Genomic DNA, 26,066 nt, shown 5'->3' with positions numbered 1-26,066 from the left:
CACAGATTCCACCTCCATGGAGGATCCTGTTATAGTCATGTACAGAGGCATGTTAGAGGGAAGGGGGGTGGTTGTCAGAGACAGGAGTCATGATGGGGATGGAGGATCTGCTACTACACTGATTCTCTGGTCCTTGCCTCCCTGTAGAGCACAAGATCCATGGAAGTCACTCCAGAACTTAGGGCCAGGCAGTGACTGCAGTGCCGCTTCACTGTTGTTCCATGGCCGGGGATTGGGGTTATCTCCACTGAATGCTTCTGTGTCCAGACAAGTCACTCAGGCTTGGAACTAGGGAGAGGGCTTGGGACTAAGAGCTCAATTATAGGTCATACATCTAAGAGGTGGCTCAAAGTACTGCCAATGTCAGGGATTCAAAATTCTTCTTTCAGCTCCCCCTCCCCACCAAATAAAAAAATCACAACACTGGCTTTAAAATAATGAGATTTTTCAAAAAATAAATTTGGGGTTCTTTTTATTTACCTTCTGGCTTTTTAATCTCTAGGATACACTCAGGTCACAGTTTCCAGCTTTTCTCTGCAACCACAAGTGCTAAAAACTTTTTTTTAAATGAAAGCTGATATTCTCACATAATAACGTGACTCCAGAAGTTTGAGGATAGTGAGACTGTGAATAAACAAGTTTCAAATGCTGTGGGCCATCGTCCCCGACTCCTGTCAAAGGATTCTGTTTATCTAAAGAGATTATCAGTCATGCAAATCAGCCACTGGACATGTTGACTGATATTAGGACTTCCCAGCTGATTATCAAGGAGCTGTTTTGAAAGGGAAATTTAAAAAGCAGGGAGGGCTTGTCAGAGACAAAGCAACTTTATTTCCTGGCCCCAGTCACAAGGCACAGGTCAGGACTACAAACATTATCAAATGACAGGGAGCAGCATCTACTTAGTCCAGCAACTACTAGTGCAAGCCCCCAACACAACTTTGAATAACTTTCTCCTTTTTGCCTTTGCCCCTCTTACCACCTATTCAAATTGCTCAACATACCCAACATCATAATCTCCTAACCCTCCTTCCAAGTGTCTGTTGGATCATGCTCCTCCCCTCACCCTCCCTCCAAATCTCTGGGGACTCTGTCCCCCTCTTCCCTGTCCAGGTTATTCTGGGTGCTGTCCTTCTCCCCACGTCCTGGGTCTCTGGAGTCCCTTTTCCTCAGACCAACATCATATCTCTGCACTCTTATGCTGGGGCCTGACAGAAGAGGCTACTCCAGGAGCAAATATGGGAGCTGGGGACCATCAGCTGGATTAATGGGCATGAATGTGCCTTCACAGGAGCCGCCAGACAGTTTCCTGACTCTTTGGGAGCAGCAGTTATTTCCTGCCATGAGAGGCAGCTTTTCGTGTCTGTTAGTCCCCTGCATCCTATTTGTAGCCTTTGCTTTTTCTCTTCTGCCCCTTCACGCCTCCTAGCCAGTGGGCAGGGACAGATCCACTGGCCAGTCCTAGCCCTCACTCCAGTCATTCCCTTACCCCCTTCCTGTATCCCTGAGGTTGCAGCCATAGCCATTGAGGAGTTTCACTATTAATTACTCTGTGACCTTAGTGTGAGGATTGTAGCCTGCCTCTCTCTCTCTCTCTCTCTCTCTCTCTCTCTCTCTCTCTCTCACACACACACACACACACGCACACACACACACACACAATCCCTCTGGGGAAAATTGAACTTATCCACAGTGCTGCTCTCCACATCAAATCCAAGCTGGTAACCAAAAGTGGCAGGCACATAGGTGCCTAAGTCTCACTGAAAGTCAATGGGACTTAGGCTCCTAAGTGACTTGGGCATTCTGAAAATGTTATCTTTAGGCCTCAATCCTACTGCTATTAAAGTCAACCGCAAAACTCCTACTGATGTCACTGAAAGGCGACTAGGGCTCAGGCTGGTATATTACTTGCAAATCTATATGTTTGTGATGGCCAGGCCTTCCAAGACTGGAACTGTGACTTACAGGAATTTTTTAAAACAAAAATTCAGGGCTTTTATAATCCCAGCCAGCCCACCACTAAGCCAGGACTCCTCTGGGAATTTTTACAAGCTTAGATCTATATATGCCCCCTGTATTTGACTGAGAGTTTTTAATTATTTTAAGCTGCTTGTTATTGCCTAGTTTTAAACAATTATTTGACTTTTTCATAATTCCATATGACAGACAAGTTAATATTAAGCAAAATAAGTGTGTGCCATGACTTTCCTCTTTTAAACTAACATTTGCATTTCCTGCTGTGGCAAAGCCCTGACTCTTCCCATTTTATTCCATGAAAAATAATCAGCCTTGATTATCTGAAATATCCATTTCTTCTATACCGTGTTTAGAAAAGGAAATAACAGACACCGCTGTGCAGTAACAGTTGGCTAATACTGATTTCATTTTTAACGGTGACTGTTATACTTGTTATTGATCTAGGGCACATTTTTAAAAAATGCAACGTGCTATTGTATAATATTGCCATGTCTTCACTGCTATTTTAACCCAAGTCAGCTAACCTGAGTTAGGAACACACCTATTTTTGCAGTGTAGATGTACCCCATGTATAAATATCAGTTAATTCTATTACCATTCCCTTTTATGTAAATTCATCCTCTTGCTGAGCCTTACCTGCAACATGTAACCTTTGCAGTTTGAGCAATGCCCTTACCTCTTCTGGTGTAATTTTAACCCACTGGGCTGAATCCTGTTCTCAGCTATAGTACAAAACCATGCTCCCTGGTCTTGTAACATAAGGTTGGTGCTGTTGCTAATTTTACAAAACAAACAACTCCACATATATTAGAGCAGGACCAAGCCTTGAGAGTTTGGTTTGTATTTCAATATTTATATTGGACTACAGCTGTTGGAATGTATTACAAAACAAATGAAGGAAAAAATACTTCAGCACACCATGCATTTCTAGTTAGCTTGCATTAATTTCTTTGCAGTCACAGAGCTCATTGAAGATGCAAACTGCAATATAAATGCTAAAAATGATTTTCTACTGCAATGCACTTCACTGTAGTTTTATTTCCTCTGCCTTCAAAAGCTGAAGCATGACAATCAGCCTCCAGTTCTAGCACCTGGTAAATCCTCGCTGAAGATCACTGTGGCAGAGTATGACTATGAAGCCAAAGGAAACGCTGATATCCAGCTTGTCAGGAACAGCAAGTATTATGTTCTGAAAGAAGAGGATCCTGACTGGTGGCAAGTAAGGGACATGGAAGGGTAAGTTTACTTTGCACACTCAATCGAGAATATTTGTTCAGTAATGACCCTCATTCCACATTACACCCATCCTTAAACAACCCTGCTGGCACTGGTGCATTCCAGGATCCAATTAAGAACTACCCTGGTGGCTTTTTAAATTTGCTCGAGCTGATCTCATGAGCCTTAATTTTCTCTACATTCCTCCATACTTTTCTCCTCTTACCTTGCTCCTAGCTCCTTTCTGACTCTCGGCACAGTCTTATATAGTTGACATTTAGAGCATCTCTCTGATGCATGTGTATTTAACATGTTGGTATGGAATTAGAGAAACGTAAAGCCACCTCGGGATTTATCATTTTCATTTCAAAGGCTCACAAAAAGTCCACTACTTCCAAACCGTATAACAATATGTACAAAGAAGGCGGGTTGCTTTCCTTAAGGCTGTTCAAAAATCTGTCCTGCCCCATCTTTCCTTCCATCTCACCTACTTCCACTCTTCTCTGTGAAATAACAAGAATTTTAGTTACCAGATCAGGCAAGAGTGACAATAATCACTGAGCAGCCTATTATCTGAACAGTCTCTAGTGGTTTTTATTTTGGTATGTACCTGCAATAGCAGTGGCAGCTTTAGAGTCAATGGAGACTATTAGGAAAGAAGCACTTTTTGCCTTTGGGGTGTCCACATGGTGGGGTGGGGGTTTGGAAGGGGTAACCCAAAGCTTTTTGTTGCACATCAGGTAACTTGCAGGATGTGAGTGGCACCAACAGTGTGCATGTGGAACGACTGTTCCATTTTCAGTTCACATCACGTGAACACGTGGCAGCAGTTTGCTGCGAAGTGAGGGCATAGCATTCTCCAGAGGTGTCCCATGGAATGTATTTCCAGGGGCTATGTCTGTGCTTCACTGCTGAGCAGCGTGAATCCTGGGATTGTTTTTGCTGTGAATTGTGGAAAGCCAGGCAGGTTCAATTTTATTTAAAAGAATGATGTTTTCACTGTCTCCGCCCCACACTTCCTTTCTGGGTGGGCTCGCAACATTTCCCAAATACTGTTGTCCAGCACGGACCCCACAATGCTCCACACTGCCATGGTGATAAGCATGAGTATGCACAGGCTGCTTGGGCTACATTACAGCACTCAGAGCCGGACAAACGCCCGTTGCACCACCCAAGCGAATGACGTGGGAGCTGGAGAATATCCTATGGCATCAGCAACAGCTCCTCCAGCAACAAGGGGATACTCTACAGCTGTGGCAGCAGGACAAGGTAGAAGAACAGGAGGATGCCATTGGAACAAGAGGGCGAGTTCCTGGATCACCTACACAGCATTCAGTGCCACTACTGGGCTCAGGAAACCAGTGTGGATTGGTGGGAGAGGATCGTTCTGCAGAGCCAGCGTGACTAGCAGTGGCCATAGAACTTCTGGATGGGGAACCTTTTTTGAGATCTGCGTGGAACTGACCCTAGAGCTGCAGCAACAGTGTGCCAACATGCTGTGCCACACTGGTGGAGAAGCAGGTCATCGTTGCCATCTGGAAATTGGCCACCCCAGACTGTTACTGGTCTGTAGCCAGCCAATTCAGTGCAAGGAGGTCAACCATTGGGAACATTCTCTGCTAGGCCATTGATAAGGTGCTGTCTAACCAGGTCATGAAGCTGGATAATGCTCAGGAGATTATAGATGGCTTTGCAAGCATGCGGTTCCCAGACTGTATAGGGGCAAGTGATGGGACCCATGTGCCTATCTTTTGCCCCCCTCCCCTGCCAGGCTGCAGAATTTATAAACAGAAGAGGGTATTTCTCCATGCTGCACCAAGGACAAGTTGACTCCCATGGCAGGATGACAGAAATAAATGTGGGGTGCTCTGGAAGCATCCACAATGCTAGCGTCTTCTGGAACTCAGTTCCATTTAGATTAATGGAGAAAAGCCTGTTCCCCCTCAGAAGCACTGTGGACATTAATAGCGTGGACGTTGGGCTGGTTATTCTGGGAGACCTGACTTACCCCCGATGCCCTGGCTAATGAAGCCATACACTGGTTGCTGTGACAGAAGGAGGTAACTATTGCCTCAGTAATTGCAGAATGGGAGTCGAGTGTACATTCGGTCATTTGAAAGGCAGATGGTGCCATTTATGGAATAGGTTGGAAGCTGCAGAAACTTTTTTTCCAAGCATTCTAACTGCACATCACGCTTCTGTGCAATATTTGTGAGAGCAAGGGTGGGGGAACCTTGCTGATGGGTGGGAGGCTGATGTTAAGAGAGACTTGCTTGAAGGTTTGAGCAGCCAGTAGGGCATTCCCTAGAAAACACTAACAGCCGGGAGAATGCTGCCAGGGATGCCTGTTTTCATATTTTGAGTCTTGTGCCTGAACATGGCAGCCTGTGGGGGTTGTGCTGGGACACAGACATTGCGAGCACTGAGGGACTGTGTGTAGGTGGTTGAAGTGTAGCGTTCCCTGTATACTTATGTAAAACCCTATGAATTATTTCAGCTTTATTTAAAGGATTTTCTGTGCTAAATGCAATGATGGCTCATAACGGATGCATTGTGAACTGTTTTTATTACAAAACAACAACAAAAACAAATAATAAGGTTTTAATGAAACCAATGGAAAAATAATGTATTTGTATTTAACTAACCAATCTACTAGCTAACCAACTGTACACAAACCTTTAATTAATGCAACAGTGCGAGAATACACCTTGCCTCTGGGTTCTGGGGTTCAGTGCCATGGCTCAAAGTTGTCAGAGGTGTCGCAGAGCTCCCAGGAGTCAGTGTTCTCAGTGCCCGAGGTTGGATCTGAGAAGTGAATGGGAGCTGCCATCAGCCCTGCTGTGGGGATCTGGAGGTTAGGCATTGCTGCTGGTCCCAGTATCCAGCCTTTCCCAGGGTCCCAAATTATGGGCCTGGCCTAGCAGGAGCATGTTTTGCAGATGGCATTCTGGCTCAAGATAGCATCCATGAGCTGCCTCTGCATCTCTCTGTGTTTGTCCATGTGCTCCTTGGCCATGGCGATGTTGACCTTAGCCACAGACATGCTTTCTCTGGTCTCTGTTCTTGGCCACTGTCACTACCTCCTGGGAGAGCTGCATTTCTTTCTCCCACTCAGTCCTCATGTACTGCCTCCACCTCTCAGCCAGTCTGGTTTTCCTTTGTGACTCAGCCATGAGTTCTGCTAATGTCTCATTGCGAGTCTTCCTTTTTCTCTCCTTCAGGTTGACCAGCCTCTCAGCAATATATAGAGGCCTTGATGGTCTGGCTGTTGCAGGTGTCGTGGGAGTAGAGGGAAAAAAACAGCTATGTACTGTTTATATCCCAGACAAGTCATGATAGCTTCTTTGTATATGTGACTTTTCCTCCTTGAGACGCTTCCCATTCTTGGGGGAACCTGAGAGATAGGCAGTGGTTTGCATGGAGAGAAGGTGCGGGCTGCATTTGGATTTCAGAGTCCTGTATCTGCTTTCAGGCTGTTGATAGGGGAGGGGTGATCGGAGCTATGTTCCAGGTTTGCTTTTGCAGATTTGTTTGTGTGCTGGAGGGGTTTCTATAGTGTCCGATGTGCAAAGGGAGGGCTATGGGAAGCATGAGGGGGCAAGCTAGATTGTAATCCTCTCTACATCCCTGTTAGGCTGCCCTGACTGTCAGTGACATTATGCTGAAGAGCGTGACTAGGAGGCACAGAAGGGCCGTATTCAAAAAGGCAAAAGGCAGACCAGCGAGATACACTGTGAAGTTATTCATCAGGATGGACCCCCCCCCAGAAGTGCTGCAGGAGTGGAAGGGGCTTGCAAGCTATGCTGGCAGGAGGGGGCTGGGCATGTGACTATTCTGTATAACATGCTCAACAAAATTCAGCAATTTCTCAGTCTTAAATTCTGCTATACCTCCCCTGCAGACATGGAGACAGCACAGACAAAACCAGAAGGGCCCTGCTATGGTTGTCCACTAAGCTGCTTGTTACAGGATATTTGTACCTCAGCCTGGTCCGCCCATGCAATTTGCACTCCTACCTAACATGAACTATGAAAACTAATCCCAGTTATTTTCCTGTAACCATTGTCTCAACAAATGGTGGGATTTTGCACAAATGAATGCTTTCGGTATTCAACTCTGCCATGGGAAGGGGCACAGGGGGTCGGAATATGCGCCATATTGAAACAGCAAAAGGGGGTGGGGGGGAGGGTCCTAACTCACATCTACCAACAATAATAATAAATTCTAAGGACAGGTACTAACATGCTGAAGTTCCCTTCAAGGGATCCATCTGATTCTTCGGTCCCAGCCTGGGTTTCTGGCTGGGACTCTGGCTCCGTCAATACAAGGCAGGAGTCAGAGTCCATTGTAGCACGTCAGGTTTGGGGCTGGCTTTCCAGCTGGCCATCGTCAGCATCCTGAGTCCCCAAAAGATCCTGGCTTTCCAGGACAGCTCCTTTCCGGCATCCTTCTGCTCATTCTCCAACTGATTGAGCCAGTCATCCTCGGTGGAATGCAGCAGGCTCCAAATAGTGCCTGGGAAAGGTCATATTATAATCGTGTAGAATCCTGCCCAGTTGATAAAAAAATGGACAAGTCACGTGTCCCCTGCCAGATTGTCTCTTTTTATCCCTTATTTCAATGTATTTTCTCCTGAACTGCTTGCTGTATCCAGCACTGGTTGGCAACCCACTCACGCCTCCTCACAGACATCTGCTTTGCAGTGTCCACAAAAAACTCCTTATTCCTCTAGCTGGCCACAAAGAGCTTCCTGAACCAACACTTCTCCCCCAGATGGTGATGAAATCTAGGGTCTCGGCTGAGATCCAAGGGGCTGCACGAGGCATGGTGTGGGTTTCTGGAGCATTATCGCAGTGGTATCACCAGAATGGTACACTGGGATCCAGGAGCAAACAGCAAAATCTGGCTCTTTACCAGCTTTTAAAAGGAGGAAGGGACATCCTGTAAACTTGCAGGGAGTGCACTCAATAAACAGACAGGTCAGTAATGGTCAACCTGCAAAGCACTATGGGATTGCTAATGGAAGCATGCAAAAAGTGGTGCGCAGCAATTGCATGCACACAAACAAAAGACCAAACTAATACAATTTGAAGTGAACCTAGTCCACTGGGCAGGATAACTCCAGAACTCCTGATAGATGAGGAATTAATACACAGTGATTGGTTGCGTACACAAGTGTTTTCAAGCCAGATTAACTTGATTTGATCTGGATTAAAATCCCCATGTAGACAAACCCTTAGTGTTTTACCGCAATGACTGGGCACCCCTATCTATAGATTTTCTTGGTTATTTCCCTTGTGGTCCACAAAGGGAGGAATCTCCTTCAGCAAATTAAAGGAAGGTATTTTCTCATTAATCTCCAGCTGGCAGCAACACCTGTGTTCATCTGAGAGAGGTCCCAGACGGACTGAAGAGAGTTTGGACTGAGTGGAGTTGGCTGGTCCACTAATAACTCATTGATTCAAGTACAAGAAGCCCAGTCTCTCTGCTTTAGTTACAGTCACATTCACTGCTACTGTCCTGTCTTTCTGTCCCTCCAACAGTCACAGCTTGCAACTGATACGGTTGCCCTGTGTTTCCAACCAGAAAAGCCCCTCAGTCAGTTTAGCTCTGCCCTGCCATGCTGTCTGGTGCCTCAGGTGGCCTCCTCACAGCCCTAGCTGCTTTACTCCATAAAGGTGCTTGACTGAGTTGACCTGAAAGAGAGTGCTTGGTACAGCCATTGACTTTTTGAGGTCTGGAATTGGTTTTGGATCAGAGAACCCTCTGCTGGCAGCAATTAGTACATCAAGACATTATTGAGCAGCCCTACCTACAAACTGCCTGCTCCACTCCTCCTACTGAGAAAGCCGATCTCTACAATGGAAGTTATTTCAATGGCTGTGACAGGTTTTAATGTATTAAAAAGTAATTTCCTACAACAACAAAATTCCCCATGCATTCCTCTATGTGGCATATAAACACTAGGACTATTTTAAAATATTTTAAACATGAAAATCTCTCTGACACTATAAAAAGTTAGTAAGTTTGTTTAATCCCATTTCCTATTTGAAAAGATCAAATTTAAGATGGACTTATACAAGATAACTGAATTGTGAAATGTTTAATTTGCAGGCATGAAGGCTTCGCACCAAGTCCCTATCTGAAAGAGATCTCCCTAGATGATGATGAACCTGGGTAAATCAACATCCGGCCACTCAGTGCTTAAATTTTCACCCCACCATTTTAGAAAAGACCAGGCCACATTTCCAGAATGTTTCACTGGTTTATGATCTATTCTATGGCTTTCTGAGTACCTTGCATAAAGTGTCATGAAAGATATCGGATAGACTAGATCTTCATCTCCTTGTTGTATATATATTTAATGCAAAAAAAGTATGGGTGAAATACCAGCCCCACTGACATCAATGGAAGTTTTGCCATTGACTTCAATAGGGCCAGGATTTCACCCTACGTATCCTTACTTCACTATTAAGGCCCCAACCTTGCAAACATTTACATATGTAAGTAACATTGTGCATGTGAGTAGTCCCATAGAAAGTAACATGATTTTAAGTGAAGCCTGCCAGATCAGACCCTTTTTTTTTAAGTATCTTTGGCCCTGATCTTGCAAACACTTAGCTTGTGCATAAAATTAAGCACTTGCCTGAGTATTTGCAGGAAGCATTTAAGTAATTCCATAGACTGTAAAGAGATTTGTCTGAGTAAGCGGTGCTGGATCAGGCCTACAAGTTTTTTTTGTAAATGTAATCGTATAATTTCCTATAATTTCCTGAATGCTGTAGAATGCAGTCAAAATCAGAATCCTAAATTGTTGGTTTGTTGTTGGGGTTAGGAAGTGGAGGGGGGCAGGTATTTGTTTTGTTGTAACTTGTTTTGGCATGTGCTATTTTAATTCTGTCCCTGATGTTAAGAACATTTATTGGAGGATTTTGAACTTTTGTGGTTTTGGAGGATTTCTGCGTAAGCTTCAATGAGGCAATTACAATCTCCTCATAATAACTGCAGCAGAGAGGTTCAGCCCCTCTGCTTAGCAGGACAGGCAGAGAGAGTGTTTAACTCTCCAAGCTCGCTAGGTATTATCACAAAGGGGGAGGAGCCATGTTAGGCTCTCCTCAGAAGTCTTAGTGAATGGCCTCTGAGCAGGCTCCTGATTTTTCAATTGATAATTTTTAAAACTCAAGTTAAAATTTCCTTGCACAGCTAGCCAAGGCATCACTACTTATAAAGGACTTTCTACCCGCAACATGTTCATTTGCAACATTCAGCTGCAGCTCTAAAACTGAGGTTAGACTATTGTACCATGGGAAAGTGTGTATTTTTTTTCACCCTCACCAAACCAAAAAAGAAATGGAAAGAAAATGAAATATATCCTCAGATTTGCCTAAAGGGGGGGAAAATCCACTTTGGGCCAAGCCTAGCATTAGTTCAGTGTGAATATATTTAATATGGGTTTTTACTTGAGGAAGATCTGCATATTTACATGATTTCAATGGGGTGTTTCGTCTTTGTAGGGGAAACTCCAGTGGAAGTGACCATTCATCAGAAGACGAGGAGAGCATCACTAAGCATGAGTGAGTATGTGGAGTGTTTTCATCTGTAAATCTTAAGATCTTTGGGACAAGGACCGTCTTTCCATTAGCTGTCTGCACAGTGCCTAGCACGGTGGAGCCCTTATCCTCCTGTCAACCCTTCTGTGATACAAATCATCCTTATTATTAATACTCTTCCATAGGCTTCCAATGGAATGAGTCTGGTTTCACCCAACAAAGCCGCAGATGGGGACGCTTGTAGAAAAGCCTGTCTGATACTCCGATAAAAGGGTGTGCTCACAAAAGACTGACACCTGTGATGAGGCTGAGGGGAGTTTCTCTTGAAAACATGTATGAAGTAGTTGTTTCCTTCTTTTGGGAGCTTGCAGCTCATTAGCATATTATGTAAGATAAAGCCTGACCAGCACAAAGAGGTTTGAATGTTGAAGGAGTTACACACAGTTGATGCTTTTCAATTGAAAGTCCCCCCAGGGTGGGGGTGCATGCAGGGCTCTCCATGGCAGAATTGTCAAAAAAGAAAGTATCCTCACTCTCTGAAGGCCGCAGAGCAGGGTGCCATGCTGGCCCCAAATAGGCCAGGGTGAAGAGGGCCAGAGGAGTGGGGTATTTACATGGATTCAGTGACCCGAAGCCCCTGCACAGGGAACGTGGAGAGGCAGCAGCCACCCCAGATGCTTAATTTTAATGATCCAAGATTTTATTAAAAACAGTGGTCAGGAACTTTGTGTTTGAAAATGGACAATTCTTAGCATGCTAGTGGCATCTCAAGAGACAAATCTTCATGGATAGAGGGAGGCCCCCTGGCAGGCACAGTTTGCTCACACTTTACCCACAATAATGCATCTAAATGGGTATTTAGACATCTAAACATATAGGGGTGGGCAGTTACTTCAGTCTCTCGAAATGTGGCCCTCAGAGTCCTGTGATCTGTTGTTAATAATGTAATTTTATAGGTATTGTCTATGGGGAATAAACATCTGGGAATCTCAGTGTCTAGGAGGCTAATTCAGAAGATATTTATTTATTTTTAGGTTATCTTTGTCTACTTCCAGCTATCTCAAGATCCCACTTATTACCTTAGATATCACATGTAACTTGCAAATGTATATCAGGGAGGAAGGATGGTCCAGTGGTTAGGGAACTAGCCTAGGACACTCATGTGTGACTTTGAGCAGTCGTTTAGTCTCTCTGTGCCTCAGTTTCCCATCTGAAGAATGGGGATAATAGCACTGCTCTGCCTCACTGGGGTGTTGCGAGGATAAACGCATTAAAGACTGTGAGGTGCTCAGTTACTACTACTACTAGTGGGGGCTATGTAAGATAGATACTTTTCCTTTTTAAAAGCAGATTTGAAAATGATGCATCTTGTAAGGGTTTTTCATTGGTCTACTTTGCCAAACCATTATTCAGAAATCATGCTGTAAACAATATTTCTTGCTGCAGTTGGTACGCTGGTGATATCTCCAGGGCCCAGGCAGAGCAACTGCTACGACAGAAGGTACTGGGAATATCTTTATTAACTACGTTTATAAATCTAAATCTCTCTAAATCTATTGTTATTGTTGCTGCTTCTCACCTCTAGAGGGTGCTAATGCTCTTTAAATAACTTTAGTATTACAGTGAGAGTGGTAGAAACTGAAATACTGGTAGGTATTAATTTAGTATGAAGATATAGAAGTAATTAGGTTGTGGGTGAATGTAAGGGCCCTAGAGATGACTACGTAATGGCACTAATCTAAACTAGGCAAAGCGCAGCCAGAGCCCTCCCCCCAAAGATTTGCCAATGACTTTCACTTCTGACATACAATACTCTACATTGCTATTTCAAATGTTGGTCTTTTTGGAGCACAGACTGCCAGTCAGAGAATACTGTGCGGGGATTCTATGACATGCACAAATGGAGACGACTGGACAATGGCATTGTCATATTCCTTTCCATCGGAGACATGACATGTCAGCAGCTAGTACACTTACCTATTACACCTCCTAGCTCCTGTGACACTCACTCCTTGAGTACTGCCTGTCCCATTGGTGCTCAGCCACTTGCAGTTCATACCATGCTCCATGGATCCATGGCCCAATTTTCCTTCCCAGCTGCCTGCACCAGAGGTTCAGAAAGGAAGTATAATCCTGGCAAATCACTGTGTATTTCTAGGAAGACGGGGGGAGGGGAGGACAGTAGAAGGATTAGTCACCTATGGCCCTATCAGGGGCTGAATAGTCCCAAATCCCATTGATCTGAATGGGACATGAGGTTGCACAGCATCTTGCAGCATTGAATCTTAGACCACAGTTGGACTTGTATGTGTCTTGTTCCAGCCACACAGCAACCAAATTCCAGCACAAGACTAATGTCGCTCCTACATGTACTGCTAGGAAAGTCCTAATGGAAACCAGAATCTCAGCACCTACCTGGGAAACCACCCTCAAAAGCACAAGCCTATAGTGCAAAGTTGGGGGATGGGGAAGAGGGGAAAAGTAGGATTTAGCTGCCACTCTCACTCAGAAATAGCCTGAAAATGAATACGTACTGAAAATCTCTCTAGCTGTTTAGTCACCCAGATATACTGAGGCAGTGGAAAACTGATGTGAGTTTAAGGCATTCTGGAAATGCATCAAGGCAAAGTTACAAAATATTTCTCAAATAGTGGGAGTTTCTTGTGATGTTTTCCTTCCTTTTTTGTTTATTATTATTAGGAGAAAGAAGGTGCTTTTATGGTTCGAAATTCAAGCCGAATGGGCAAGTACACCGTGTCCGTATTCAGCAAGGCTCTTGAGTGAGTATTCAAAGGATTGCCTTTGTTTCCATTGTCCACTCCATGGGTTTGTTCCTGAGGGAGTCATTCAATACCAAGGTTACTTCACCAGATCTGGACTGAACTTTGGGCAAGTTTGGAAACAGGCTTCTAAACAGTATTATCCTTCTAAATCCATCCGTGCCTTAACCTTCTTTTTGGTCCCTTTTTCTGGTCCCTTTTGCTGAGTCCAGTGCTATCATGACAGAAGGCACCACGAAGAGGTGTGCTCATTGCAGGGGAGAGAGAGAGTAGGGGAGAGCTAGTAGATATATTGTTTCATTGCCAGCTGAACAGGGAGCATCTCCAAGGACAGGCTGTATGGGAGATTAATGTAATGTCTGGAAGGAGAGGGAAACTGAAGAGAGAGAGAAATGGGGAAGGGGAGAAGAAACCAAGCTTGGGAGAGGCAGGAAAAAGGAAGGAGTGGTTAGAAATGGAACTGCAAACATTCAGAAAAATTGCCTTAGTGGATCAAACCACTGGTCCTTCTAGTCAAATGTCCTTTAATCAGAGGTGTCCAATACCAGATGCATCAGAGGAAGATATAATACCCTAATTCCCCACCACCATTGTTTGCATTAAATAACATTTAGACACAATAAATCCTGCATCTTGGCAGGGGGGTAGACTAGATGACCCTAAGCCTATGGTTCTATGATTTTCATGGGGGAAGTTTTTTCATATCCCCAGGCAGATAAGTGTCCTGCAGTGGGACAGCCGATATCCCTTATAAATATGACCAGCATTTTGAATGCTACATATTGGAAGCTACGGAAATATTGAAAATTTGTAACAAGTAATTTTGTAAAGGGACTGCTCCGTGCAACAGAAGTAACACTTCACTCACAGGACTGCAAGCTGGGGAACTTGCTGCTTTATTCAACTGCACCACAATAGAGTGGGAACACACAGAACAGAAAGTAAAGGAGGGCTGGAGCATCACTCAAGCCCATAATATTCTGGGTGGCCCAATTAACTTTATCATGACCATTTTACTACAATAAGTATTTAGATACCACTTATTAAGCAAAGAGTCCCCTTAACTAAATGACAACTGATAGCAGCAAAGAAAAAATATCATTAAAGTTGTAACTGGTGCATTATGAGTTTGGTGACTACCTGTCTAATTAACTAAATAAGGCTTGGACTTTATTGAGTCCATTTACCAAGGCTCTTACATAAAGAATACTTTGTGCTATTTTTCAGAGATAAAAAAGGAACTGTCAAACATTACCACGTGCACACAAACTACGAAAACAAATATTATCTGGCTGAAAATTACTGTTTTGATTCAGTTCCCCAGCTTATTCACTATCATCAGCATAACTCAGCAGGTAAACCACTTCTGTCTCTTCTTGCCCCTTCTGCTGACCATGAATGTGTTTTTCTCCTATCATGGATAGATTTAGAGAGACTCGGGTTGTTGGGTTTCTAGTATTTATGGTGAATCTCTTGCCATACTGAATGGTCTAAATACTAAGAATAGATTTATCCCCCTTTTAGGTGTCAATCTTGAGAATTTGTTCATGGTGGTGGGGTTAGTTGCCTAAGATTTTTATTATTATTTAAGAGAGCTGCATGTACTGTGATCATTAACTGGCTTTCTTTGTAGGTATGATTACAAGGCTTCGGCATGCTGTGACTACGAAAGCAAATAAGGTCCCATCGACAGCATCCTTAGGAAATGGTATGGAGATGATTTTCCCTTTTAAAACTATTGTCACTGTTTGCCACCTGTCACAGTGCTGGTTGAGCTCCCCCTGCTGGACACTCACCAGACTGCTTTGAGGGGATCTCAATGCTGAATCCTCAAATCCTCTAAGCCTCTACAGCAGTGGTCTCCAAACTTTTTTGATCATGCACCCCTATCAGTAAAAATATTTGAGCTCGCACCCCCTGCCGCACCGACTCTACCATTGTTGCCAAGGCGGAAAAAAAAGCACCCCCAAGGATCCTCTTGCGCACCCCACTTGGAGACCACTTCTCTAGAGTGGTGGTACTCAACCCGCAGGCTGCTTGCAGCCCAATCAGCATACAGCAGTGGCCCATGTGACATGCTCAGGGCCATTATATATAATGTAGTAGTGTATATATACTGTGTGAATGTGGCCCACATGACACAGAGAGAGCTGCATATGTGGCCCACAATGGTAAATAGGTTGAGAACCACTGCTCTAGAGTCTAAATGGAGTCCAGGGACTGCCCCTGGCTTGGGGGCTCTAGGAACACTCTTGGGATGAAGATCCTCTGTTTAGCACTCGCTTCTGAGAGCTGAGACCTTGTGGTCCAACTGCCTAGCCTCTGCAACCGGGATTGACCCTCACAATTCCCCACCACAGCTTATGCACAGCACTTCTCAGAACTCCAGCCTTGTGGGCACCCTAGGTAAATAGGTTAACCCCTCAGGGACATGTGGTAGGTGTCGTACATAACTCACAGACAGATTTTGCACAAGATTCTAAACCACTACTTCTCTTTACTTCTGAGAGAAAGGACAAGAGGGTATAGATCATTTAGAAAACACTGAACATCCTGAATGCAATGCCCCGCTAACTCACTTCTCCCTTGGGGTCCATCAGAATTCAGGTGGCCGGGGGTCCCCACTTCCCCATGAGGCTCCTGCGGCAGCGTCCCTCTGTGTGAGTTGGTGAAAATGGCTGAAGACCCCCAGGAGAACTGCTCCTCCCCTTTTATAACCTTCCGTTCCTTCTGTCCTGTGACTCCTGGATCAGGCTCCACAGATGATCCCAGACCCATACCAGATGACTTTGTGGCCAGGTTATCTCTCCCCTGACAGACTAGATTTTCTGGGTGGGACTCTGCCTATTGCCTAGGGCACTTGTATTTGAATAGAGGACCACCTAGATTTCACAACCCTCTATTGCCAGTCCTGTGTCACCCCCCATGGAACTTCTGTCCAAGATGAGGTAAAAGGACAACAGAGAAGACAAAAGGCTGCACATTCCAAATAGAGTTTGATAAAGATGCATGGAGAGAGTTCATAAGCTCACTCAGAATTCCTTAGGTTGTACAGATGGATCCCACACATCGTCACACCGACAAGGTATAATTTGTCAGTAAAAATAAACCATTAGGATTTTCCTTACTTCCAATCTTGACCTTATAGAAGGCTGCAGAAGCTTTACACTCTCTAGTTTGCAGCCACCTACATTTATCTCTGTGTCAGAGGTAATGCAGAACCACCCTGCCACACACAGAGTTTAGAGAGGGATTGTTCTTTGGTGATCAGTCCCTCCCCTAGCTCCCTTGTATGGGGAGTGCACAGGTGCATTATTCTTAAAGCTAGTTTAGTCACCACCCACCAGCGCACACAGCCTATTCCCAAGGCTGCTGTGTGTGTGGATATTGGAAGGCCATGGGAACCACATTCCCCAACTCCCTCTGGGGTCAAGTGACTGGCTCCTTGTGCACTCCCTCCATCTGCATGCCCATGCCACAGCCATCTCAGTCTGGCCCTTTCTTATTCTGTTCTAGCACATTATGTGGTGGGATTGCATTTGTTTGCAAAGCCAACTGAAAAACAGCCTGGTGATATTTCAGTTGTTTGACCCAAAAGTCCTTCATAAGTGACACAAATTTTGTCTGGTTTTGCGAACTAACATACCTCAGCTGTGGTGTCAAATGGCACTCTGGGGTTGTGCTACATTTCTGATGCCACTCGCATACAAAACCCATAGACTTCATGTGGCACACTTTCATGCACTGCAAAAGAAAACAGATGGACACCTTTAGGACCCCGGGACTGAATACGTCAGGCTGGTAGCTAAAAGGGATTGCTTCTGTCTGTCTAGGGATCTGGGAGCTGAAACGAGAGGAAATCGTCCTGCTCAAGGAATTAGGAAGTGGCCAGTTTGGAGTGGTACAGCTGGGAAAATGGAAGGGAAAGTACGATGTTGCCATTAAGATGATTAAAGAAGGATCAATGTCAGAAGATGAATTCATAGAGGAAGCTCACACCATGATGTAAGCTGCACTTTGCTTAATGAAATAACATTGTAAATAAGGCTCTTCCACAAGTCATCTCACTAATATAGAATAGTCACTGAAAAAAGAAGTTCCTCTTCAAACTAAAACCATGAGTACCACAGGCATGGGCTGAGTATGTGGCCACTAGGGTGACCAGATGTCCCGATTTTATAGGGACAGTCCCGATTTTGGGGTCTTTTTCTTGTATAGGCTCCTATTACCCCCCACCTCCTGTCCCGATTTTTCACATTTGCTGTCTGGTCACCCTAGTGGCCACCTAGGGCATCACATTTAAAGAGGCATCAAAAGAATAGTAGAGAGATTGCTGGGGTTACCACTAACCAGTATTATACTGCTCTTCAGCTTCACTGACTGCTGAGCTTCTGCATGTGTGATTTAAACATGTACTTTATTATTGAAACGCCTCCTTCAACAGGCCTGGATGGAATTATCTACTTCTGTCATCAGAAGCAGATAGGAATGACATACACATGAGTAGATGGGACGTATTAGACCAATGAATGCATCTGCAGTATATTTCACCACCCCAGTCTCCACAGTGAGATACCAGTTTGCAAGTAGTTTTATTCAGGGCCGTTTTAGGTATGTCACAACATAAGGAAATGTGCTGTGTTCCTGTCAGTTGGCTAGCTGAAATGGTTATAATAGCTGATTCTACTTTGCTACATTCTCTTAGTAGGAATGTAGCCACCTCTTGTCTTGAATGCTTTCTCATGGCCTACGGTGGCTCTGTCGTGCCCTGCCTTGGTTTCCCCTCTTGGACTCCTCAAGAATTCAAAAAAGGCTTCTCTTTGTTCAATGGTACCCCTCCGTAGAGTCTGGTTTTACTAGCAAAAAGTTCAAAATGAGGCTTCCCCAGACTTAAGCTGGGGACAACCCATCCTCCCTGAGGTACTGTCTCAAAACTCCCCTGGTGTCTCAGGATCTTCCCTGCTTCAGCAAGCTGCTCCCAGCCCTTCCAAGCTGGAGCAACTTCCCTGATTGCATGATCTTCCCTGCAGGAACCTTTCTCACTCTCTGCCACAGCTTTCTCTTCTTGTTTCCTGCCTTCCTCCAGCTCTTTACAGAGATCAGCTGCCCTTTATCTGGCCCATTTTGAGAGGCTATTAAGGCACAGGTGGGCTGGACCCAGTCCATTCTGTGACATGAAATCCTTAAATCTCAGGTGCCAATACACTAACACAGCTTTCTTCATGTGTGCCGGTGGGTCTCAGAAGTCTGCACTACTGGAACCTAAAAAAGTCAGTTTCACCATTAGTGATTATTTGTGCAATTGTTTCATGCTAGCATGGAGAAAGAAATTAACCTTTGCTTGAAAGGGAGATTTTTAAGTCTGAGATTTCATTGATCAAACCCAAACTTGTGACAGGATTTACAAACTAGGCTAGAACTCTTATTAATTATTATTTGTTTGTATGGCTCCAAAAGTTCCTTTACAAATGTCAAGGTAATGATAAGGAATAAAAGCTCACAAAATAGAGTAACATATTTATGTCTTAATATTTTGTTTCAGGAAACTTAATCATCCCAAACTTGTTAAGCTCTATGGAGTTTGCACAGAGACATATCCCATCTATATAGTGGCAGAATATATGGCTAATGGCTGCTTGCTTAACTACTTGAGGAGTCACGGAAAGGAACTGCAACCCTCTCAGCTGCTGGAAATATGTTATGACATTTGTGAAGCTATGACTTTCTTAGAGAGCCAGCAGTTCATTCATCGAGACTTGGTAAGCTCTAACCACGTAGGATAGGTAGGAAGAGGAGAGTTAGGACCTGATTCTATGTTCTGTTACTCCTATTTTATACCAGTGTAACTCACACTGGCATAAAACAAGGGTAGACCACTGGAATAGAACGTTTTGTTTAGTGGTGTTTTGTTACCATTATAAGAAGAGCTGCTGTGTCAAGAACTTGAACCTTTCAGATTTTGTTGTAATCAGCCAGTATTTTACCCACTTGAGTCTTGTTCCTTCTATTATGCACCCCGGTTTTATAGTGATCTAGCTCTACTTTACGCTAGTATAACTGAAAGCAGAATCAGGACCTTGGTATCCAGGCAAGAACGTGTGTTCAAGAACACTGGAAGACAGGTTTGGGTTGGAGCAGATTGGTTATTGTGTGAGATCACTGAAAGAGAACTATCCCTAGCTCCTGGAGACTCATGTTCCAGACTCAGTCTTGACACTCTGTGTTCTAACTGTAGCCATTGGAAAATGCGGGAGACTCTACACTATGGAGAGCTACATTTTCAAAGGGGCCTCAGCCCATCTCCAGCTTCAACCATCATTTTAAATATTCGTTTTAGTGTTTGCAGTTATTTATTTGTGTACACGAATCGAGTAACTGGACATGTAACTAACCAGTTTGCACATTCAAATCAGAAATCCAGGATGCCAAGCAGTTTATCTGTACAAAATTCAAGTTATAAATATAAAGGCAATGTCTGAAAATTTGCTACTGACTGTTACAAACCATAGAGAGCCAAGAATAAAAATCGAACTTGGCTTTAGGAGGTGAACCATATCCCTGGGATTAACAGCCCTCCGGGCAGAGATGATAGCCTTAGGTAAATGCTCACATAAATAAGTCCGTGCAGCTCGGGGCTCTTACTGGGCTATTCATTGCCCATACTGCTTAAATTATCTCTCAATAATCCATTCTCCTTATAATGTCAGCATTCTCCTATCATACATATGTTCTTGTTTTTGATGTACTAGCAACTTTTGATGTGGTGTTACCTAGTGGCTAGAACACTGGTCTGGGGTTCAGGAGACTTGCATTCAATTCTTGGCTCTGCCATTGGTTTGCTGGGCAACTTCCCCTCCCCATGCCTCAGTTTCCCCATCAGTAGAATGGGGATAATGATACTGATTTCCTTTGTAAAGCACTTTGATATCTATGGATGACAAGTGCTATCGAAGAGCTCAGTATTATTATTGTTACAAATTAAAAATATCATGCATCATTTTTTAATCAAAGAACTTCATGAATATAAGTGATCAGGGCATAGGCAGTGTGACCTAGTAGTCACATTTAGGCTGTGGTCTGCATGTGAGGAATGGTCACTGAGCAGGAGTTGCATGAATCACAAGAGCCAGGTTCAGTAAGCAAGAGTTGGGATCAGAGTCAGACCAGGGTCAGAGAGCAGAAGTCAGAGATAGCACCAGGCTGGAATCAGGAGGCAGAAATCAGAGTCAGAGTCAGGCTGGGATAAGAGATCAGGAGACAAGGCAAAGTCTGTGTGGTTGTCCAGACAACTTCCTGGGGCAACCTCTGAGGCTAAGTAGGGGCACTTGGCAAATCAGAGGGCAGCAAGTACTTAGGTGGTACTTCCTGCAGCACTTACTCTCCACAGTCCCCTCTGACTGTAGCTGTCCCAGGCTCTACAGACCCAGGTTCTGGCCCAAGGACCCTTTCAAAGGAATTCTGAAGGACAGAAATACTATTTGAAAATAACCAAACTCTTATTTCACTTGGATTTTGGTCACTCAGTCTGTTTTCTTGTTTTCCCACTAAAGGCTGCTAGGAACTGCTTGGTTGATAGTGATCTTACTGTGAAAGTGTCTGACTTCGGGATGGCTAGGTAAGCTACAGACTGACTCTTCAACCACTGTTGTGCAATAATTATCAATCCTGAATGCTTTATTGGGGTTAGTCAGCCGGTGCTGCCATGAAACCAACAGTGAATGAACTGGTTATTAGTAAAATTAAACCACAGGGACTATCTAGTTCTCTTTAGTCCAACTGAGTTAATGATTGTAACACATTCTGGGGCTTTCAATGAAATGAAAAATAGAAGGTGTGGACTCCTGGCATCGCTAAAGGTTAGAGGGCAAATGTATGCACATCATCGTTTCATGCTTGTCAAAGAAATCTCAACAATGTTCTCTGTGTGCAAGAGAGTTTTTGTAATGCCCCCTTTGTGAGAGATTCACATGATTTTGGGTTTCTGATCCCTCTTGCAATGAGTCCCTTGATAACTTGATTTCAGCAACATACCTCTGTAGCTTGAGGTTAGAGTTTCTATCAGGTCACCTCTGGAGACCTGGGTTTCTGGCCAGGCTTTGCTCACAGGCTTGTTGGAGAGTTCTTGCGGGGCATTCCAGGCAGAAGCAGTAAGCAGTGTTTCACTAGCTATTTGTCATAGCCTGAAGACTGGCTCTTCCCTTGCAGGTATGTTCTGGATGACCTGTATATAAGTTCATTAGGAACTAAGTTTCCAGTGAAGTGGTCGGCACCAGAAGTTTTTCATTATACCAAGTTTAGCAGCAAGTCGGATGTATGGGCCTTTGGTACGTATGGGATTTGACCTTTCATATTGGAGATGCTTAATAAGCTCAAAAAAATGCAAACTTGACTGCATATTTGAAAAGCCAAAAAAATGACTGACAGACTTTAACAACTACTGTGCAAAAGTCTAAGATAGGTATTTACTACCTATAGCGTGTATATTCTGCTTAATATTGCCATGCAATAACAATAGACCAAGCTGCTGTAATCTTAATGGCTTCTTTGTGGGTGCACAGACTAGAATTTGGCCCACTACCCATATGTTGTGCAATATGTGTGTAGTGCAATGCCGGGGTGGGTCGCTGGAGCAGAGACCAAACCGGAGCCCTCTAGCTCTAAAAGCACCAGCCTCTAGTGCCTGAGCTAAAAGACCTGTTCAGTTAGTTCAAAGGTTGTAGCAGATTCATAAATCTCAAGCATGGGTGAGCACGCAATACTGTGTAATCATGGGATACATGTGCCATGCTAGCTTCTTGCCAGAACTTAGAACATGATGCAAACCTGTTCCCAGCCAGGAGAGCTCAAACAGCTGATCTTCTCATGGCAACCTGGCACTGAGCTGTGGTGAACAAGGTAGAAGAAAGGTTTTCCAAATTCTTCTTCCTCTCAGCTTTGTCTCCAGCTAGTCACCCTATCCCATTAAAAGAAAGACTGCAATGCTGAAAATGTTTTGCTTGTGCCCTATACTACTATGTTATACAGTATACGGAGGGCATCATAATGTCTTTTTATAAATTATAGCTTTTCCTGTTTGCTTTTACATTGTGGGCAAAATCCTGGCTCCACTGAAGTCTTGTGACAATTTTAATGTTGACTTCAGGAGGGACAGTATTTCACCCTAGAAATACAGGGCCTGATTCTCTTCTCTTCCATAGCAGTTTTACAGTGATCCATTGCCCAAGTGTAAGCAAGAGAAGAATCAGGCCCATCATTTCTTGATTGTCCTGTTTTTGCCTGATGACTCTTTGGAGGGCTAAAGAACAGGAGCAATAGTCATATTCCAATAGCTGACTCCTGAACAGAAGTTATGTTGATTTTTAGGTATTCTAGGAGCACTCCAGGGAAAGCTGGAATACAGATTTCATTCTGTTATGCTCTTTCTATCCCACTGCAATTTGCCAGTCTTCAAAAGAGTCCTCAAGCAGCTACAAAGTAGTCAAGGCCTGCTAATTCTGATGTAAAAACTAATCAGAAAAAAATACTTTTGAAAAATATCTTTGTGTACCGTATTATATGTAATAAAGAAACAATGAAATACTTTTTTTTTCAGTTTGGAATTGGCATGAGTTTCATGTAAGTTTAATTAGCCTGAAAGAAAGTTTACTGCAAAATTGACACAAAACGTCAGGTACTAATGACAGTTACATTAACTGATGTCTAGAGCTTGCAGGTTTTATTTACAGGTATGAAAGCTATATAATTAAGGCTGCAGGTATTTTTAGTAAAAGTCATGGACAGGTCATGGGCAGTAAACAAAAAATCACCACCTGTGACCTGTCCATGACTTTTACTATAAATACTCCTGAGTGACTAAAACTTAGCAGCTCCTGGGGCCCAGGGTGCCACTGCTCTGGGGGCCCCCAGGACACTGATGCTCTGGGAGGGTGGGGGCGGGGTCAGTGGCTGGCCCCTGCTCTGGTGACAGGGGCTGACTGTTCCACACTGCTCCAAGGCCACTGGGGACTGCTGCTCTGACAGTCTCTGGGGCAGCCCCTGGGACTGCTGCTCCTCCGTGACCACTGCTGTTCCAAAGCCCCGGGGCTCCTCCAGCAGCAGCCGGTGCGGCTGGCCCCAGGGCCGCCCCAGCAGCTGGCTCTGGGGTCCGCTTCTCGGGCAGCGCAGGGGTCTGCCAGCCCGGCAGCTGCAGCTGCAGAAGTCACAGAAAGTCATGGAATCCGTGACATCTGTGATCTCTGTGATAGACTCGCAGTCTTATATATAAGCATTGTAAGTCCTTTGGGAATCTTATTTAAGTCTTCTAACACTAAAGGACTAAATGTCCCAGTCCCTTAAAAACATCTGTAAAATCACATGAGAAAATCATCTACAAAATGCCCTTAGTACTTATTCTATATTTTGTAAAGTTGACATAGGACAAATCTTAAATTGCCATGTCTTGGGCATTATCACTGAATAACACCATCAAACATTTGTATCATTCAACATCACCTTCCACTGCAACAGTATGTTGTTTGCAATTGAGTACAGCATCACTAACACTAATACCGTTCATCATACCCTGGTTACAAATCAGCCCCATAAATTTGCTAGAAAAACATTTTTTGCTAGAAGTCTCAACTGTTATTACCATTCTGTTAGATGAGTATTGCTTAAGTGTCTTGATCTGGAATGGTTTTTTCATTAAATTTCTTGTCTTTCAACCCTGGAAATTTCTGCAGGGATCTTAATGTGGGAGGTGTTCACTTTGGGAAAGCAACCCTATGAACTGTATGATAACATACAAGTGATTGAGAAGGTTTCTGAGGGATATCGGCTTTACCGACCACAACTGGCCTCAGAGACCGTCTACCAGTTAATGTACAGCTGCTGGCATGAGGTATGTACCTAGGTCCATATGCACTGGAGATATCTAAAACAATTGATGAGCTTCATGATGGGCAGCTGAAAAAAAAAGCAATACAGGAAACTATTTCTGTTAAAGAACATCAGTTGTAGAGAAAAACTAGCTTCCATAAAGCCCTCTACTACAGTAATCCAGAGAAAGGGCCCATAATTAACAAGAGGACAAGTGTGGAAAATTAAGCAAGATTTTCCTTTTGAGGAAGGTGTACCATTCATTTATGAAGATAGCTTTAAAATATGCCTCAAAGTAGATGACAGATTTAGAGTTTGTGATTCATCATAATGTCTCTATGCCTGAAATTCTAAACATAAGAGCACTGTCAAACATTGTAGGTCAAACATTGATCATTCTGTATCCATATTTAAGTTTCTCTTAAAGATCAATGCTGCCATGCTGCCTACAGTGACTCTAGTACAAAAAAATTCCCAATTTATTGTTCTTCTTCCCGCCTCCATTTACCTGTCTTTAAACTGTGATATGTCCCTTCTAGAAACTACCTGGCACATTATTGGTGCTACTATAAAATGGTGATTGTTAGTTTTTATATGACTCACACCAAACATGACAAAAATAAGTTCTACTTGAACAAAAATTTTAAAGAGAAAGAAAAAAGAAAGCAATAGCAATAGAAGAAAGATTTAAAGCATACAGTGCTTGGAATCATAAATTGCTTTGCCACATAAATGCCATTACCTCTCCATAATTCTACATGTTTGAGCTAAGAAAAATGAATGTGTTACAGTAACTGTTATATTTTCACTGTTAAGTAACCACATAAGTTGTTTTTTGTTTTCATATAGCTGCCAGAAAAGCGCCCCACATTTCAGCAACTCCTATCAATTATTGAGCCACTCAGAGAAGATGACAAGTCTTGAAGACAAGTCCTTATCATGTGGCTTTGAATATTGGTTGACATATCACCAGTCTACTTTGTGAGAGCTAATACTCTTGTATGAATTCTGAAATCTGGCTGACTCCAGCAGTATTACACTGGTTTTTTATTGTCTTTTAATTCGCAGTGCTTTGACATCATAGAGTAAAGAAGAAAACTCTTGTGATGTTGTGGTGACTTGGTATTGTCTGAAAGAAGAGTGTAGAAGTATATTACTGATGCTATTAGTATGACCTCCCCACCCCAGTACTTCACAAGCAGAGAAATATGCAGTAATAATGTAAACTCTTTCAAGGTTTGTTGTGGTGGGTTTATTTCACATCACAACAGGATTTTATTCATCTTTATTTGGAAAATGTAAACGTGGGTAATATAAGCTTAATAGGTTTTCTCATTATCATATCAGATCCCAGGGTATTTTCTGGTATATAAACCTGAGGTTGGTATTATGGGTCAAATTCATACCTGGTGCAAGTGGCTGCAACTCCAGTGGCATTAGTGTTAACTTCAATGACGTGGATGCTATTGCCAGTAAACAACATGTCAGTTTGGTCACTAGGGCCTGATCCAGCTTCCCTGAGGTGAAGGAGAGTCTTTCCATTGACTAGTGCATATTGGATTGGGCCCTAATGACATAGGTTTAATTCATTGTTCATTCTAAACTAGATCTGTGTGGCATTTGAAATACAATGATGGGCTACTGTTGGCAGGGATACGTTCTTGTTCCCTATGTAACCCCTGATAAT

General features: G+C 43.6%; 1 protein-coding gene across 2 annotated transcripts in view; it reads left to right on the top strand.

Annotated features, from left to right (window-relative positions):
* BMX (BMX non-receptor tyrosine kinase) overlaps positions 1-25,691 on the top strand; it is a 39,428-nt gene extending 13,737 nt beyond the window's left edge. For both annotated transcript variants that reach the window (XM_045025090.1, XM_045025177.1), the window contains 13 exons: positions 3,035-3,213; positions 9,307-9,369; positions 10,707-10,766; positions 12,189-12,243; positions 13,443-13,522; positions 14,750-14,877; positions 15,156-15,230; positions 17,356-17,527; positions 19,065-19,281; positions 21,073-21,137; positions 21,728-21,846; positions 24,244-24,401; positions 25,229-25,691. In XM_045025090.1, coding sequence (XP_044881025.1) covers positions 3,035-3,213; positions 9,307-9,369; positions 10,707-10,766; positions 12,189-12,243; positions 13,443-13,522; positions 14,750-14,877; positions 15,156-15,230; positions 17,356-17,527; positions 19,065-19,281; positions 21,073-21,137; positions 21,728-21,846; positions 24,244-24,401; positions 25,229-25,303 — 1,446 coding nt within the window. In that variant the 3' untranslated portion in view covers positions 25,304-25,691. The remainder of the gene's footprint in view (positions 1-3,034; positions 3,214-9,306; positions 9,370-10,706; positions 10,767-12,188; positions 12,244-13,442; positions 13,523-14,749; positions 14,878-15,155; positions 15,231-17,355; positions 17,528-19,064; positions 19,282-21,072; positions 21,138-21,727; positions 21,847-24,243; positions 24,402-25,228) is intronic.
* Positions 25,692-26,066: the final 375 nt, after the last annotated feature.

Source organism: Mauremys mutica, chromosome 1 (assembly GCF_020497125.1).
Source record: "Mauremys mutica isolate MM-2020 ecotype Southern chromosome 1, ASM2049712v1, whole genome shotgun sequence".
Lineage (NCBI taxonomy): Eukaryota > Metazoa > Chordata > Testudines > Geoemydidae > Mauremys > Mauremys mutica.
This window is presented reverse-complemented; position numbering and strand designations above follow the sequence as displayed.